General features: G+C 42.5%; 1 protein-coding gene across 2 annotated transcripts in view; it reads left to right on the forward strand.

Moving 5' to 3' along the window:
* zgc:112416 (uncharacterized protein LOC550509 homolog) overlaps nucleotides 1-13,863 on the forward strand; it is a 108,357-nt gene that overhangs the window by 55,725 nt on the left and 38,769 nt on the right. For both annotated transcript variants that reach the window (XM_068036200.1, XM_068036199.1), the window contains exon 4: nucleotides 148-297. In XM_068036200.1, coding sequence (XP_067892301.1) covers nucleotides 148-297 — 150 coding nt within the window. The remainder of the gene's footprint in view (nucleotides 1-147; nucleotides 298-13,863) is intronic.

Genomic DNA, 13,863 nt, shown 5'->3' on the forward strand with positions numbered 1-13,863 from the left:
CTGCACGTTCACCTCTTAAGTTTCTAAACATGACCAGTTGAAAGTGTTGCTGTGTAAAATGGTGAGAGACAGAGATTGAAAGAGCCAGAAGACTGAAGCACGCAAAACAGCCTCGACCATTGTGATAATCCAAGGTTATTTTTTCAGGAACAGCACATGTTGGATGAGTGCTCCCGGCCTCATACTTGGGGAGGAACTCGGAGACGGTACCCACGCCTGGAACCCATTCGACAGGCACCACCGATTCACGTCTACCAGCAGCCACCACCAGAGCCGCCTCGGATTATCCAACACACGGTAAGGCACAAAACCAGACAGTGGAAGATAGTCCAGGGTTCAAATACAGGCCATAAAAACAGAAAATGCTGGACATACTCAGTAGATCTGGCAGCATTGTGGAACGAGGAATAGAATTATCATTTCAGGGTGATTACCTTTCATCAGAATGATTATCAATTTGAAACGTTAATTCTGTTTCTCGCTCTACAGATGCTGCCAGATCTGCTGAGTATTTCTAGCATTTTCTGCTTTTATTTCCAGTAACCTCAGTATTTTGTTTTCATTCAAATACAGGCTGGTTTCTGTTTACAGACATTTCAGTTAAGAATACAAGGACTTGCTATCAGGAATTCCCCTTTATTTATAGCAAACTAATCTGTGATACCAGCTAAAAAACCACATGCTTGAACTGTGCAAATCTGTAAAGATTATAAATCGCTGCAAAATATGTTTGACAACCCTCAAACAATCCCAATTTCACTGCAGTCACTATATTAGAGCTAAAGAAACAGAGACAGTGGGTGGTACAGTGGATTAAACACTGGGACATGAGTTCAAATCTAGGCCGGACAAAGGGGATGGAAGTCTCCTCTGTCTGTTGGCTGTCAGAGTCCTATATGAAATGAGCTTGGGCAATGTAAATCCAATTCCAGGGCCTGTAGTTTTAAAAGAGGACTTTCACAACTAATATGAATGCTGGGATGTCTCTGCCTTCATAGCATCCTATGGAAATATGCTGGCATAATGGATATACACAAGGGATTGTGATCCTGAGGTAGGTAGGGCATGAGACTCTTGCTGAATGAATGAGAGTTGGTAGGGCTGCAATTCAGTTAAATGTACAGAAATAAACACAGAACTTGCAAGTTGATTAACATCGGAAACAAATAATAAGACATAATTTGCATTGTGCTTCATTTGTGTTGTAAGGAAATGATTCATTCTTAAAATTAACTTTGAGCTTTTGGCTGCCAAATGAGTTTCTGTTAATAGGCGGGAAATGTCTGTTTTGTTTCCAGTGACATTTAAAGGTACCAGACAGACTTTAGCTGATAAGCATTTGGCTGCAAGCTTTTTTTGTTCAAGCCCCATAGATATCTCAGTTTCTCCCCCAGAGATTAACTGCTCCAAGGTCACATCTGCACAAGGCAACTCGTATATAGCTGAGTTTTGAACCCCTGTAACTGTCTCCAGTTCAGTGAGTTGGTTTACTTTGATCAGTCAAGGTAAATGTCCAGTCCTTCCATGTCCAGTTGTGAATGGTAGTGGACAATTAAACAACTAACAGGAGGATGAGGCTCCACAAACATCCCCATCCTCGACAATGGAGGAACCCAGCACATTAATATAAAAGACAATGCTGAAACATTGCAACCATCTTCAGCCAGAAGCGCTGAGTGAATGATCCATCTTGGCCACCTCCTGAAGTCCCCACCGTCACAGACACCAGTCTTCAGTGACTTTGATTCACTCAACCTGATGTCAAGAAACTTAAGAACATAAGATCATAAGAAACAGGAGCAGGAGTAGGCCATTCGGCCCCTCGAGGCTGCTCTGCCGTTCAATAAAATCATGGTTGATCTGATTGTGGCCTTAGCTCCACTTTCCTGCCTTCCCTTGACTTTCATGTAGGTCAAAAATCTGTCTCACTCTGCCTTGAATCTATTCAATGACCCAGCCTGCATTGCTCTCCACAGAAGAGAATTCCAAAGATTAACAAACCTCGAAAAGAAGAAATTCCTCCTCATCTCCGTCTTAAAAGAGAAAACCTTTGCTTTGAAACTGTCCCGCCTAGTTCTAGATTCCCCCATGAGGGCAAACATCTTCTCAGCATCTATACTGACAAGCCTCCTTCGAATCTTATATTTCAATAAGATCACCTCTCATTCTTCTAAACTCCAATGAGTATAGGCCCAACCTGCTCAACCTTTTCTCATACGACAATCCCTTCATTCCAGGAATCATCCTAGTGAACCTTTTCTGAAATGCCTCCAATGCAACTATATCCCTCCTTATGTAAGTACGCAGTATCCTAGGTGCGGTCTCAACAACGCCCTGTACAGTTGTAGCAAGAGTTCCCTACTTTTATATAATATAAAAACAAGAAATGCTGGAAATACTCAGCAGGTCTGGCAGCATCTGTGGAGAAAGAATCAAAGTTAACGTTTCAGGTCAGTGACCCTTCTGATGAAGGGTCACTGACCTGAAACATTAACTCTGCTTCTCTCTCCACAGATGCTGCCAGACCTGCTGAGCATTTACAGCATTTCTTGGTTTTATTACAGATTTCCAGAATCTGCAGTATTTTGCTTTTGTTTCCCTACTTTTATACTCCATTCCCCTCGTAATAAAGACCAACATTCCATTTGACTTCCTAATTACCTGCCGTACCTGCATGCTAGCATTTTTTGATCCATGTACAATTGCACCCAGATCCCTCTGTACCACAGAATTCTGCAGTCTCTCTCCATGTAAATAATATTCTGCTTTTCTATTCGTCACACCTAAAGTTGACAATCTCACATTTTCCCACATTATACACTGTCTGCCAAACATTTGCCCATTGACTTAACCTATCTATATCTTTTTGCAAACACTTTGTATCTTCCTCACAACTTGCTTCCCTACCTATTTTTGTATCGTCTGCAAATTTGGCTACAATACAGTCAGTCCCTTCATCTAAGTCAATAATATGTTATAGTATGACCAGAAAGCCCCCAATCAAAATATATAATTCTGATTGCGGCGGGAACAACGCACTGTCAATTCAGTCCCGCCACTCCACAGGTTGCATCATACATATCTTTAACCTTTCCAAATCAAAGAAAGCAGCAGCTGAATTGAAACAATCTAGTAATGCCCAAATGAGGTGAACCAAACCAGGTACCTTGAGATTTCAACAAATTAACCGTTTGTTAAAAAAAAACTAGAATCTTAAACACTACTAAGACAAACCAATATCTAAAGACCTTATAACTTATTTAAAGAATCTAACTCCCACATTCACATACATATACAAAAACTATCAGTAGTTTGGTGTTTAATTAGCTTCCCAAAAAATAGAAATAACAATAAAGTCTTTGCAGATTTACATTCGTGACAAAATGGAATCTTCACTGCAGGAACAGTCCAAGGTTGTTTGAAGCCTTCGCAGTTGTGTGATGGGAAAATAAACAAGTTCTTCAACGATAGGAAATTCAGCAGTGCAGTTTAGCAGTTGAAGTGTTACTCTTCTTTTTCCAGCGATAAACACAGCAGATCAACAATTGCTATTATTTTTTAAGGAATTAATCTGGCTTGACGTTTCAGAATTTTGAGAGATAAATAAACAAACTAACTTCTCTTCCTTCAGTTTAAATTTGCCTGAGAGCTCTCCTTTCAGGTGTTAGCATGCAACTGCCTGTCTGTCTCTGAACAAAACAGTTTTTTTTGCCAGTCAGTTTCAAAGTCAAATGGCAACATTGTATGTCCTGTTCTCCCTCTCTGTATGGCTGTATCCAGGCAACCAGGATGCACTTTCATTCAGTAACTTATGAAGCTGGCTGCCTTAAAGAAGTACTGATCTTCTGCTGCCTTAAAGATGCAACACAATATTTCCTGAGGAAAAAAAATATCATGACAACTCTGCCCCGGTGAAATGAAACGCCATTCCCGAAATGCATTTCATTACAATGTAAAAATAGAAATTGAAAAACACTAAAAAATTTTCCCAATATACAATTTTCTAAAATGTTAGAACTACAGCATCAGGACATTTTCGGCTTTAAATTTTTCATTGTCCCAATTGACCCATTTCAAATTTCCAAGCATAGTCTTCCAGTTGTTTCATGTTTTCCTTCCAAGTGTCCCTATTGTCCATCACCTCAGCCAGGTGAACTGCACAGCTGGGAGCACTGACCACTACTGGGTTCACTATTCTCTGAGATGTTTCCCGAGTACCTCTTAACCTGTGTGGCGTCACTTGACACAGGAAATCCCTGTCCGGTGTAACAGAAGCTGACTTTTCCTTATCTTGGGGTATCAAAGGAATTTGACTGGATCCCTCCAAACATCTATCTCTTTAAGACACATGGTGTTGTCCACTCTGTCCATCCAGTCTTTTAAATGAGAATTTGGGTAGGAGTCTGCCTTCTTTACCACAGTTACTTTTCTTGAGTCTATGCAAGTTTGAGCCGACCCATCAGTTTTAAGCATCAAAACCAGCTGCGCATTCCAGCTGTCCTGATGAGGTTCAGCTAAGCTGCCCTTCAGCATGCATTGGACCTCTGCTTCCACTTGGGCCTGTCTGGCTGGACCTAAGCGGCAAGGATATTGTTTTAGAGGAATGGTTCCCTCTATACCCACATCATGTGTGGCTAAGGTTGTACATCCTGGCTTATCCCTGCAAACTATTTGAAATGTTGTGAAAATCCTGGTTAGGTCTTCACACTGTTTTGCCTCTAAGTGCTAAAGCATATTGTCTAATTTTCCTAGCCATTCTGTATTCGCTAATCTGATAGTTGGATGTTCAATCTAAGAATTTCCTAAGCCTGCTTTTGCCTCATCCTCACTATCCTTTTCCTTCTCAACAGTCCCGATTACCTGACATACCTGTACTGGCTTACCCTCCTCTCTGCGGTAATATTGCTTTAGCATATTGAAGTGCCACAACCGGTTTTTCTTCCAGCGATCAGGGGTGTCAATCAAGTAATCTACCTTACCCACTCTTTTAATCACTTGATATGGGCCACTGAACCATGCTTTTAATGGTTTGCCCAGCAATGGTAACAACACAAATACTTCATCTCCTGGTTGAAAATCGCCGGTTTTGCATTCAGTCTGCCCGTTTTATCATATTGGCTTGGGATGTTTTAAGGTGTTCCTGAGCCACACCGCAAGCTTTTGTGAGCCTTTCCCGGAACACAGATGCATAGTCCAGTATCGAAGATTCATTCTTTTGTTCCAAGAATCTGTCTTTTATAAGTTTTAGAGGACCTCTTACTTCATGTCCGTAAACCAATTTAAAAGGAGGAACAAAGGGGCTATTCCCTGCTCCAATTTAACCCGCAATGGACTTTGAGCACCAGGTTTTGTGTGTAAGAAGAGACATTCCAGGATTGGCTAAGACAAGAGAATCCACAAACAGACGTGGTCAAACCAGCTAGTCACGCTTGGCAACCTGGGTTTTTCTGAATTGTACTAAGAGGTTTGAAAAAAAAAGACTACTCCTGGAGTGAGAAGACCTCTCCTGTCTGCTCCCATCTCTTTCTCACGGCACTTCAAGTCCACTGAAGACACATGAACCCTATGAGAGAAAAGTCTCCTACATTGAGCAAGGCTGAAGAAGAATACTGGGCCCCAATGAAAAGCAAGACCTACCTACAATCAAGGACACTGCAGCAAGCTCAAGGAACCGTAACAAAAAACCATCTTCAGATATTGCCTCAAACTTTTCCACTTTATCTCTTCTCCTCTTTTCTGTCTCTATCAGCATGTGTGTATCGTGTATGCATGCTAGCATGGATGTATCACGTATCTGTAGGCGTTAACTGAATTAGAGTTTAAGTTTAATAATGTTCAACCTTTTTTCTTTGAACCTAAGAAAACCTGTTTGGCTAGTTTTTTTGCCTTATAATTGGAAGTTAGTGAACAAAGATTCACAAAGGGGGAGCTAAACAATTTAAAATTAAACCCTGTTATGATAAGACCAGTTGAAGGCTGAGGGCGAACCCTAGACCCCTTTCTCACCTGGTCGTAACAGTATTGATGCCCCACTTTTATTTTTGCCAAGGGTCCTACACAGTTCACTAATACCCTGCTAAATGGTTCCTCAATCACTGGTATGGGAACTAGTGGTACTGGTTTTATGATAGGTTGTGGTTTTTCCATCATTTGACAGGCATGGCACGCCCTACAAAATTGTCTCACATCCTTTGTAAAACCTGGCCAGTAATAATGTTTGCTTATGCCTGATTTGGTCTTCTGAATTCCCCGATGTCCTGCAAAAGGAATGCCATGTGCTCACCTTAATAATCCTTGGCAATATTAAGGTGGTACCACTATCTGTTCAACAACTGTCCAGTTTTCATCAGCAGGTCTATGCCTCCTCAAAACCCCGCTTGTCATATAATAGCCTTCTGGAACTCCTTTAGCCTCAGCTTAGTTGTCTGTGCTATTTGGTATATCTCTGGATCAGCTTGCTGTGCTGCAATGATGGACGATCTTTTAAACATTTCATTTGGATTATCTAAATCCCCAAATAAGGTTTCAGATACTTGGCTATCTGTTGTGGTTTTACCTCCGACAATGGATCCTGTTTAGTCATTGCTCGGGTAACTACACACGCAGGAAATATTCCCGGAACTTGTTCCTGTAATTGCTCTGTTTCCTTAATTTCATTTGGTTCCTCTGTAATTATAGGAGAAACTGATACTTTTGATCCAGCCAAATCATTTCCTAGGAGTAGATCAATTCCCTTTACTGGCAAACTGTGGACAACTCCTACAATTACTATCCCAGATATTAACTCACTCCCTAGGCATACTTTATACAAAAGTACGGCCTGGACAACGTATGCCAGCCAAGAGCGACGTCTCAATTCATTCCATCTTCGCTGCCTTCGGAGAATACTTGGCATCAGGTGGCAGGACTATATCTCCAACACAGAAGTCCTTGAAGCGGCCAACACCCCCAGCTTATACACACTACTGAGTCAGCGGCGCTTGAGATGGCTTGGCCATGTGAGCCGCATGGAAGATGGCAGGATCCCCAAAGACACATTGTACAGCGAGCTCGCCACTGGTATCAGACCCACCGGCCGTCCATGTCTCCGTTATAAAGACGTCTGCAAACGCGACATGAAATCGTGTGACATTGATCACAAGTCGTGGGAGTCAGTTGCCAGCATTCGCCAGAGCTGGCGGGCAGCCATAAAGACGGGACTAAAATGTGGCGAGTCGAAGAGACTTAGTAGTTGGCAGGAAAAAAGACAGAGGCGCAAGGGGAGAGCCAACTGTGTAACAGCCCCGACAAACAAATTTCTCTGCAGCACCTGTGGAAGAGCCTGTCACTCCAGAATTGGCCTTTATAGCCACTCCAGGCGCTGCTTCACAAACCACTGACCACCTCCAGGCGCATATCCATTGTCTCTCGAGTTAAGGAGGCCCAAAAGAACGGGTAGATACTCCCCGCCAATTCCATTAACTAAAACTTTAGCGTACAAGGCAATCTCTGGTGGAAACCTTATATCTTTCCCCATCAAGAGTGTTTGGGTTGCTCCTATATCCCTGAGTATGATGATAGGTTTTCCTGCTTCACTTACAGGATATGGAATTACTTTCCCCTTTGACAAAAATTCATTATAACTCTCGGGTATTTTATTCTTAACCTCTACACTCCTTTTAGTTTTAGTATCTGGTTTCACAGCTGTCGTTAATGCTATAGCCTGGTCTGCTATACTCTCAGTAAGAGTCTTTTCCTCTGCAACAAGTCTATGGGTTTACCTCGCAATTTCCAGCAATCTGAACGAAGATGACCTGTTTTGTTGTAATGATAACACTTTGGCTTGCAAACCACACTTCTACCCTCAGCACCTTCTTTCTGATTTGAGGAGGTGATCCTGGAGCATTCCCAGCTGTTACTTCTGGTCCCCTGCTACTTGCCTTCCTTTCACTCTCCAACTTTCTATCCTTCTTGGGTTTATGGGGATGACGGACAAAAGAGGTTGGCTTATTCACAAGTTCAAAATCATCAGCAATTTCCACAGCTTGCCTAGCTTTCAAAACTTTCTGGTTATCAATATGAATTCTCACTACTGAAAGAATGGAGTTTTTAAACTCTTCGAAGAGAATCAATTCTCGAAGGTTCTCATATGTGGTTTCCATCTTTAATGTCCATATCCAAGGGTCAAAGTTAATTTGCTTCACCCTCTCAAATTCTACATATTTCTGCCCAGCCAATCTCCGTAGGTTCCGAAACATCTGACGGTAAGCTTCAGGGACTAACTCATACGCAGCGAGTATAGCCTTTTTTGCCATCCCATAATCTGTAGAAGCCTCTTCAGGAAGCATGGTATAAACTTCATGAGCTCTGCCTACCAATCTGCTTTGCATAATCAGTGTCCAACTTTCCTTCAGCCATTTCATCTGTTTGGCTATTTTTCAAAAGATATGAAAAATGCCTCTACGTCCCTTTCCTCAAACAGAGGAAGAGCTTGAATAAATTTAAACAGCTATTTGCGGGTCCTGAGCTAAATTCAGACTCTTCCTGACTCAAATTTTCCCTGGATTTAAGACTACCCCTTTGTCTTAGTTTCATCTTTTAGCTGAAATTCCCTCTTCTCTTTCACTTTCCCTCTAAAGTTCAAGTTTTCTTATTGCTATTGCTGTTTCTTTTTCTGTTTCAGGGTTTTTTGTGCATAATAGCCAATACCACTGCATCACCTTCTGACTTACTACTTTCTTGTTCCTCGTATTCCCCTTCATCATCATTTTCTTTTCTTCCAATTCCAGATGTTGGTCTATTATGTCAATTATCTCTGCTTTTTGGGCACCTAATTTCAATTCTAACTGCAATTTTGCTGCCAATTCTTTTAATTTGTTCTTAGTTAAAGTTATCAAGTCACTCTGCTTCCCCAAAAACTCTGCTGTAACCACTAATGCCATTACTATGGTATAGATTGTACCTTATTATACAAGAGACCTGGTTCCTTTTATTTCTTTGTAATTGGTGTTAGATTTGGATCCCAGACGTGAGAGCAATTAATATGATTCCAAACATGAGACGTCCAGCTTAGTCTGATTCTGATCCCAGACACGAGCCACCTAATTAAAATACAAAGTGATTACTGACAACGCAGCCGACAGCTTACGTCATCCGACTGCACCAATCTGCGCACATGCACATCCTGTGATTATTTGAGCAGCGCCATCTTTAATCCTGGCAGTTGCCTGACGTCGCAGACTGTGACATTTTAGTGGCACAGGCTGCATTTGCGCATATTGCCATTGCAGCGCCACCTAGTGGTGGCGTTGTCAGCAAACGCAGCCATTAAAATATGATTCAAGCGCGGGTGAGCCTCCAATTAATATGTTATGGTACGACCACTCAAGACAAAGCCCCCAATCAAAACTAAGATAAATCAATATCTAAAGACCTTAGAACTCATTTAAAGATTCTAACGCCTGCATCCGCATACATATACCCAAACTATCAGTAGTTTGGTGTTTAATTAGCTGCCTGAAAAATAGAAATAACAATAAAGTCTTTGCAGATTTACATTCCTGACAAAATGGAATCTTCAATGCAGGAACAGTCCAAGGTTGCTTGAAGCCTTCGCAGTTGTCCGATGGGGGGAAAAAAACGAGCTCTTCAACAAATTCAGCAGTCCAGTTTAGCAGTTGAAGTGTTACTCTTCTTTTTCTAGTGATGAACACAGCAGATTAACAATTGCTATTATTTTTTAAGGAATTAATCTGGCTTGCTTTTTCAGAATTTTGAGAGATAAATAAACAAACTAACTTCTCTTCCTTCAGTTTAAATTTGCCTGAGAGCTCTCCTTTCAGGTGTTAGCATGCAGCTGTCTGTCTGTCTCTGAACAAAACTTTTTTTTGCCAGTCAGTTTCAAAGAGATCTTGGTGTCCAGGTACATAAATCCCTGAAAGTTGCTACCCAGGTTAATAGGGCTGTTAAGAAGGCATATGGTGTGTTAGCTTTTATTAGTAGGGGGATCGAGTTTCGGAGCCACGAGGTCATGCTGCAGCTGTACAAAACTCTGGTGAGACCGCACCTGGAGTATTGCGTGCAGTTCTGGTCACCGCATTATAGGAAGGATGTGGAAGCTTTGGAAAGGGTGCAGAGGAGATTTACTAGGATGTTGCCTGGTAGGGAGGGAAGATCTTACGAGGAAAGGCTGAGGGACTTGAGGTTGTTTTCGTTGGAGAGAAGGAGGAGGAGAGGTGACTTAATAGAGACATATAAGATAATCAGAGGGTTAGATAGGGTGGATAGTGAGAGTCTTTTTCCTCGGATGGTGATGGCAAACACGAGGGGACATAGCTTTAAGTTGAGGGGTGATAGATATAGGACAGATGTTAGAGGTAGTTTCTTTACTCAGAGAGTAGTAGGGGCGTGGAACGCCCTGCCTGCAACAGTAGTAGACTCGCCAACTTTAAGGGCATTTAAGTGGTCATTGGATAGACATATGGATGAAAATGGAATAGTGTAGGTCAGATGGTTTCACAGGTCGGCGCAACATCGAGGGCCGAAGGGCCTGTACTGCGCTGTAATGTTCTAAAAAAAAAAGTCAAATGGCAACAATGTATGTCCTGTTCTCCCTCTCTGTATGGCTGTATCCAGGCAACCAAGATGCACTTTCACTCAGTAACTTATGAAGCTGGCTGCCTTAAAGAAGTACTGATCTTTTGCTGCCTTAAAGATGCACCACAATATTTCCCGACGAAAAAAAAGACAGGATCATGACAAAATAGATAGTAAATAGTTAAGGCCCCAGCACTGATCCTTGTCGCACTCCAATAGTTTCGGTTTGCCAACCGGAAAATGCCCCAATCATCACAACTCTCTGTTTTCTGTTGGTTAGCTGCTCCTCTATCCATGCTAATATATTAGCATAGGGTGGCACAGTGGCGCAGTGGTTAGCACCGCAGCCTCACAGCTCCAGCGACCCGGGTTCAATTCTGAGTACTGCCTGTGTGGAGTTTGCAAGTTCTCCCTGTGTCTGTGTGGGTTTTCGTCGGGTGCTCCGGTTTCCTCCCACTACCAAAGACTTGCAGGTTGATAGGTAAATTGGCCATTATAAATTGCCCCTAGTATAGGTAGGTGGTAGGGGAAGATAGGGACAAGTGGGGATGTGGTAGGAATGTAGGATTAGTATAAATGGGTGGTTGATGGTCGGCACAGACTCGGGGGGCCGAAGGGCCTGTTTCAGTGCTGTATCTCTAAAAAAAAAATAAATATTACCCCCAACACCATGAGCTCTTATCTTATGTAGTAACTTTTTATGTGGCACCTTATCGAATGCCTTTTGAAGATCCAAATACACCAAATCTGCTGGTTTCCCTTTATCCATCTGCTTGTTACTTCCTCAAAGAACTCTAATAAGTTTGTCAAACATGATTTCCCTTTCATAGAATCATGTTGACTCTGCCTGATTGTATTATGATTTTCGAAATGTCCTTCTTCTACTTCCTTAATAATGGATTCCAGTATTTTTCCAATGACAGATGTTAGGCTAACTGGCGTATAGTTTCCTGTTTTCTGTCTCTCTCCTTTCTTGAATAGAGGTGTTACATTTGTGGTTTTCCAGGCTGGGACCTTTCCAGAATCCAGGGAAATTTGCAAAATTACAATCAATGCATCCACTATCTCTGCAGCCACTTCTTTTAAGATCCTAGGATGCAGGCCATCAGGATCTGCAGACCTGTCAGCCTTTAGTTCCATTAGTTATCCTCGTACTTTTTCTCTGGTGATAGTGATTGTTTTAAGTTCCGTCCTCCCTTTTGCCTCATACTTTTCTACTATTCTTGGGATGCTCTTTGTGTCTTCTACTATGAAGACAGATACAAATTACTTGTTCAAAGTCTATGCCATTTTCTTGTTTCACATTATTAAGTCCCCAGTCTTATCCCCTAAGGGACCAATGTTTACTTTAGCTCCTCTTCTTTTTATATATTTGTAGAAACTTTTATATTTCTTGCTAGTTTACTCTCATACTCTAATTTCTCCCACTTCATTTTTTTTAAGTCATCCTCTGCTGGTTTCTAAAATGTTTCCAATTTTCTGGCCTACCACTGATTTTTGCAGCATTGTATGCCTTTTCTTTCAATTTGATACCATCTTTAACTGTGTTATTTAGCCACAGATGGTGCATCCTTCTCATAGAGTCTTTCTTTCTCAATGGAACATATCTTTCTTGAGTGCTATGAAATATCTCCTCAAATGTCTGCCACTGCTTCTCTACTGTCTTACCTTTTAACTTATTTTCCCAGTCCAATGTAGACATTTCTGCCTTCATACCCTTGTAATTGCCTTTATTTAAGTTTAAGGCATTAGTTTCAGACCCACATTTCTCACCCTCAAACTGAATGTGAAATTCTATCACGTTATGATCACTCTTGCCTGGAGGATCCTTAACTATGAGGTAATTTACTAATCCTATCTCATTACATATTACAGGGTCTAAAATAGTCTGCTCTCGGGTTGGTTCCAGAATGTATTGTTCGAAGAAACCATCACTAATATACTCTAGGAACTCATCCTCCAGGCTATCTTTGCTAATTTGTTTTAATCCAATTTATATGAAGATTAAAATCGCCCACGATTATTGCAGTACCTTTCCTACAAGCCCCCATTATATCTTGATTTATTTTCTGTCCTACAGTGTAGCTACTCTTAGGGGCTTATAAACTGCTCCCACCAGTGACGCACTGACACGGAACACAAAAGTCCGAGTGTATCAGGCCTGTGTCCTCAGTACCTTGCTCTACGGCAGCGAGGCCTGGACAACGTATGCCAGCCAAGAGCGACGTCTCAATTCATTCCATCTTCGCTGCCTTCGGAGAATACTTGGCATCAGGTGGCAGGACTATATCTCCAACACAGAAGTCCTTGAAGCGGCCAACATCCCCAGCTTATACACACTACTGAGTCAGCGGCGCTTGAGATGGCTTGGCCATGTGAGCCGCATGGAAGATGGCAGGATCCCCAAAGACACATTGTACAGCGAGCTCGCCACTGGTATCAGACCCACCGGCCGTCCATGTCTCCGTTATAAAGACGTCAGCAAACGCGACATGAAATCGTGTGACATTGATCACAAGTCGTGGGAGTCAGTTGCCAGCATTCGCCAGAGCTGGCGGGCAGCCATAAAGACAGGGCTAAATTGTGGCGAGTCGAAGAGACTTAGTAGTTGGCAGGAAAAAAGACAGAGGCGCAAGGGGAGAGCCAACTGTGCAACAGCCCCAACAAACAAATTTCTCTGCAGCACCTGTGGAAGAGCCTGTCACTCCAGAATTGGCCTTTATAGCCACTCCAGGCGCTGCTTCACAAACCACTGACCACCTCCAGGCGCGTATCCATTGTCTCTCGAGATAAGGAGGCCCAAAAGAAAGAACAGTGTAGCTACTCTTAGGGGCTTATAAACTGCTCCCACCAGTGACTTCTTTCCTTTACTATTTCTTATCTCCACCCAAACTGATTCTACATCTTGATCTTCTGAATCAAGATAATGGGCTGCCTTGACCAAGTTCACAGATGCTGCCTGACCTGCTGAGTTTCTCCAGCACTTTCTGCTATGCTGCTAGATTGACAGCAGCCCCACTCTTCAATAGTGAGGTAAGTATTTCATTGAGAGTTCTCAGAAAGCAGGTGCTGGGGCGCTTTAAATAGGGCCCCAGCACCTGCTGCACAGCTGACAAAAGGTTCCTCACTGCGCCAGATGTCCCATCTCTCCCCATGTAATATGGGGTTGGGTGGGGGGGGGAAACGCTCGGTGCTGTGATGCTAATGAGCCCCCACGTGTAATATCGCGGGGGCTTGGAGGCCGACGCAGAATGCGGACACCCCGCCGAATTTAAAGGGTGCCTCCTT

The sequence above is a fragment of the Heterodontus francisci genome, chromosome 7 (assembly GCF_036365525.1).
Source record: "Heterodontus francisci isolate sHetFra1 chromosome 7, sHetFra1.hap1, whole genome shotgun sequence".
Lineage (NCBI taxonomy): Eukaryota > Metazoa > Chordata > Chondrichthyes > Heterodontiformes > Heterodontidae > Heterodontus > Heterodontus francisci.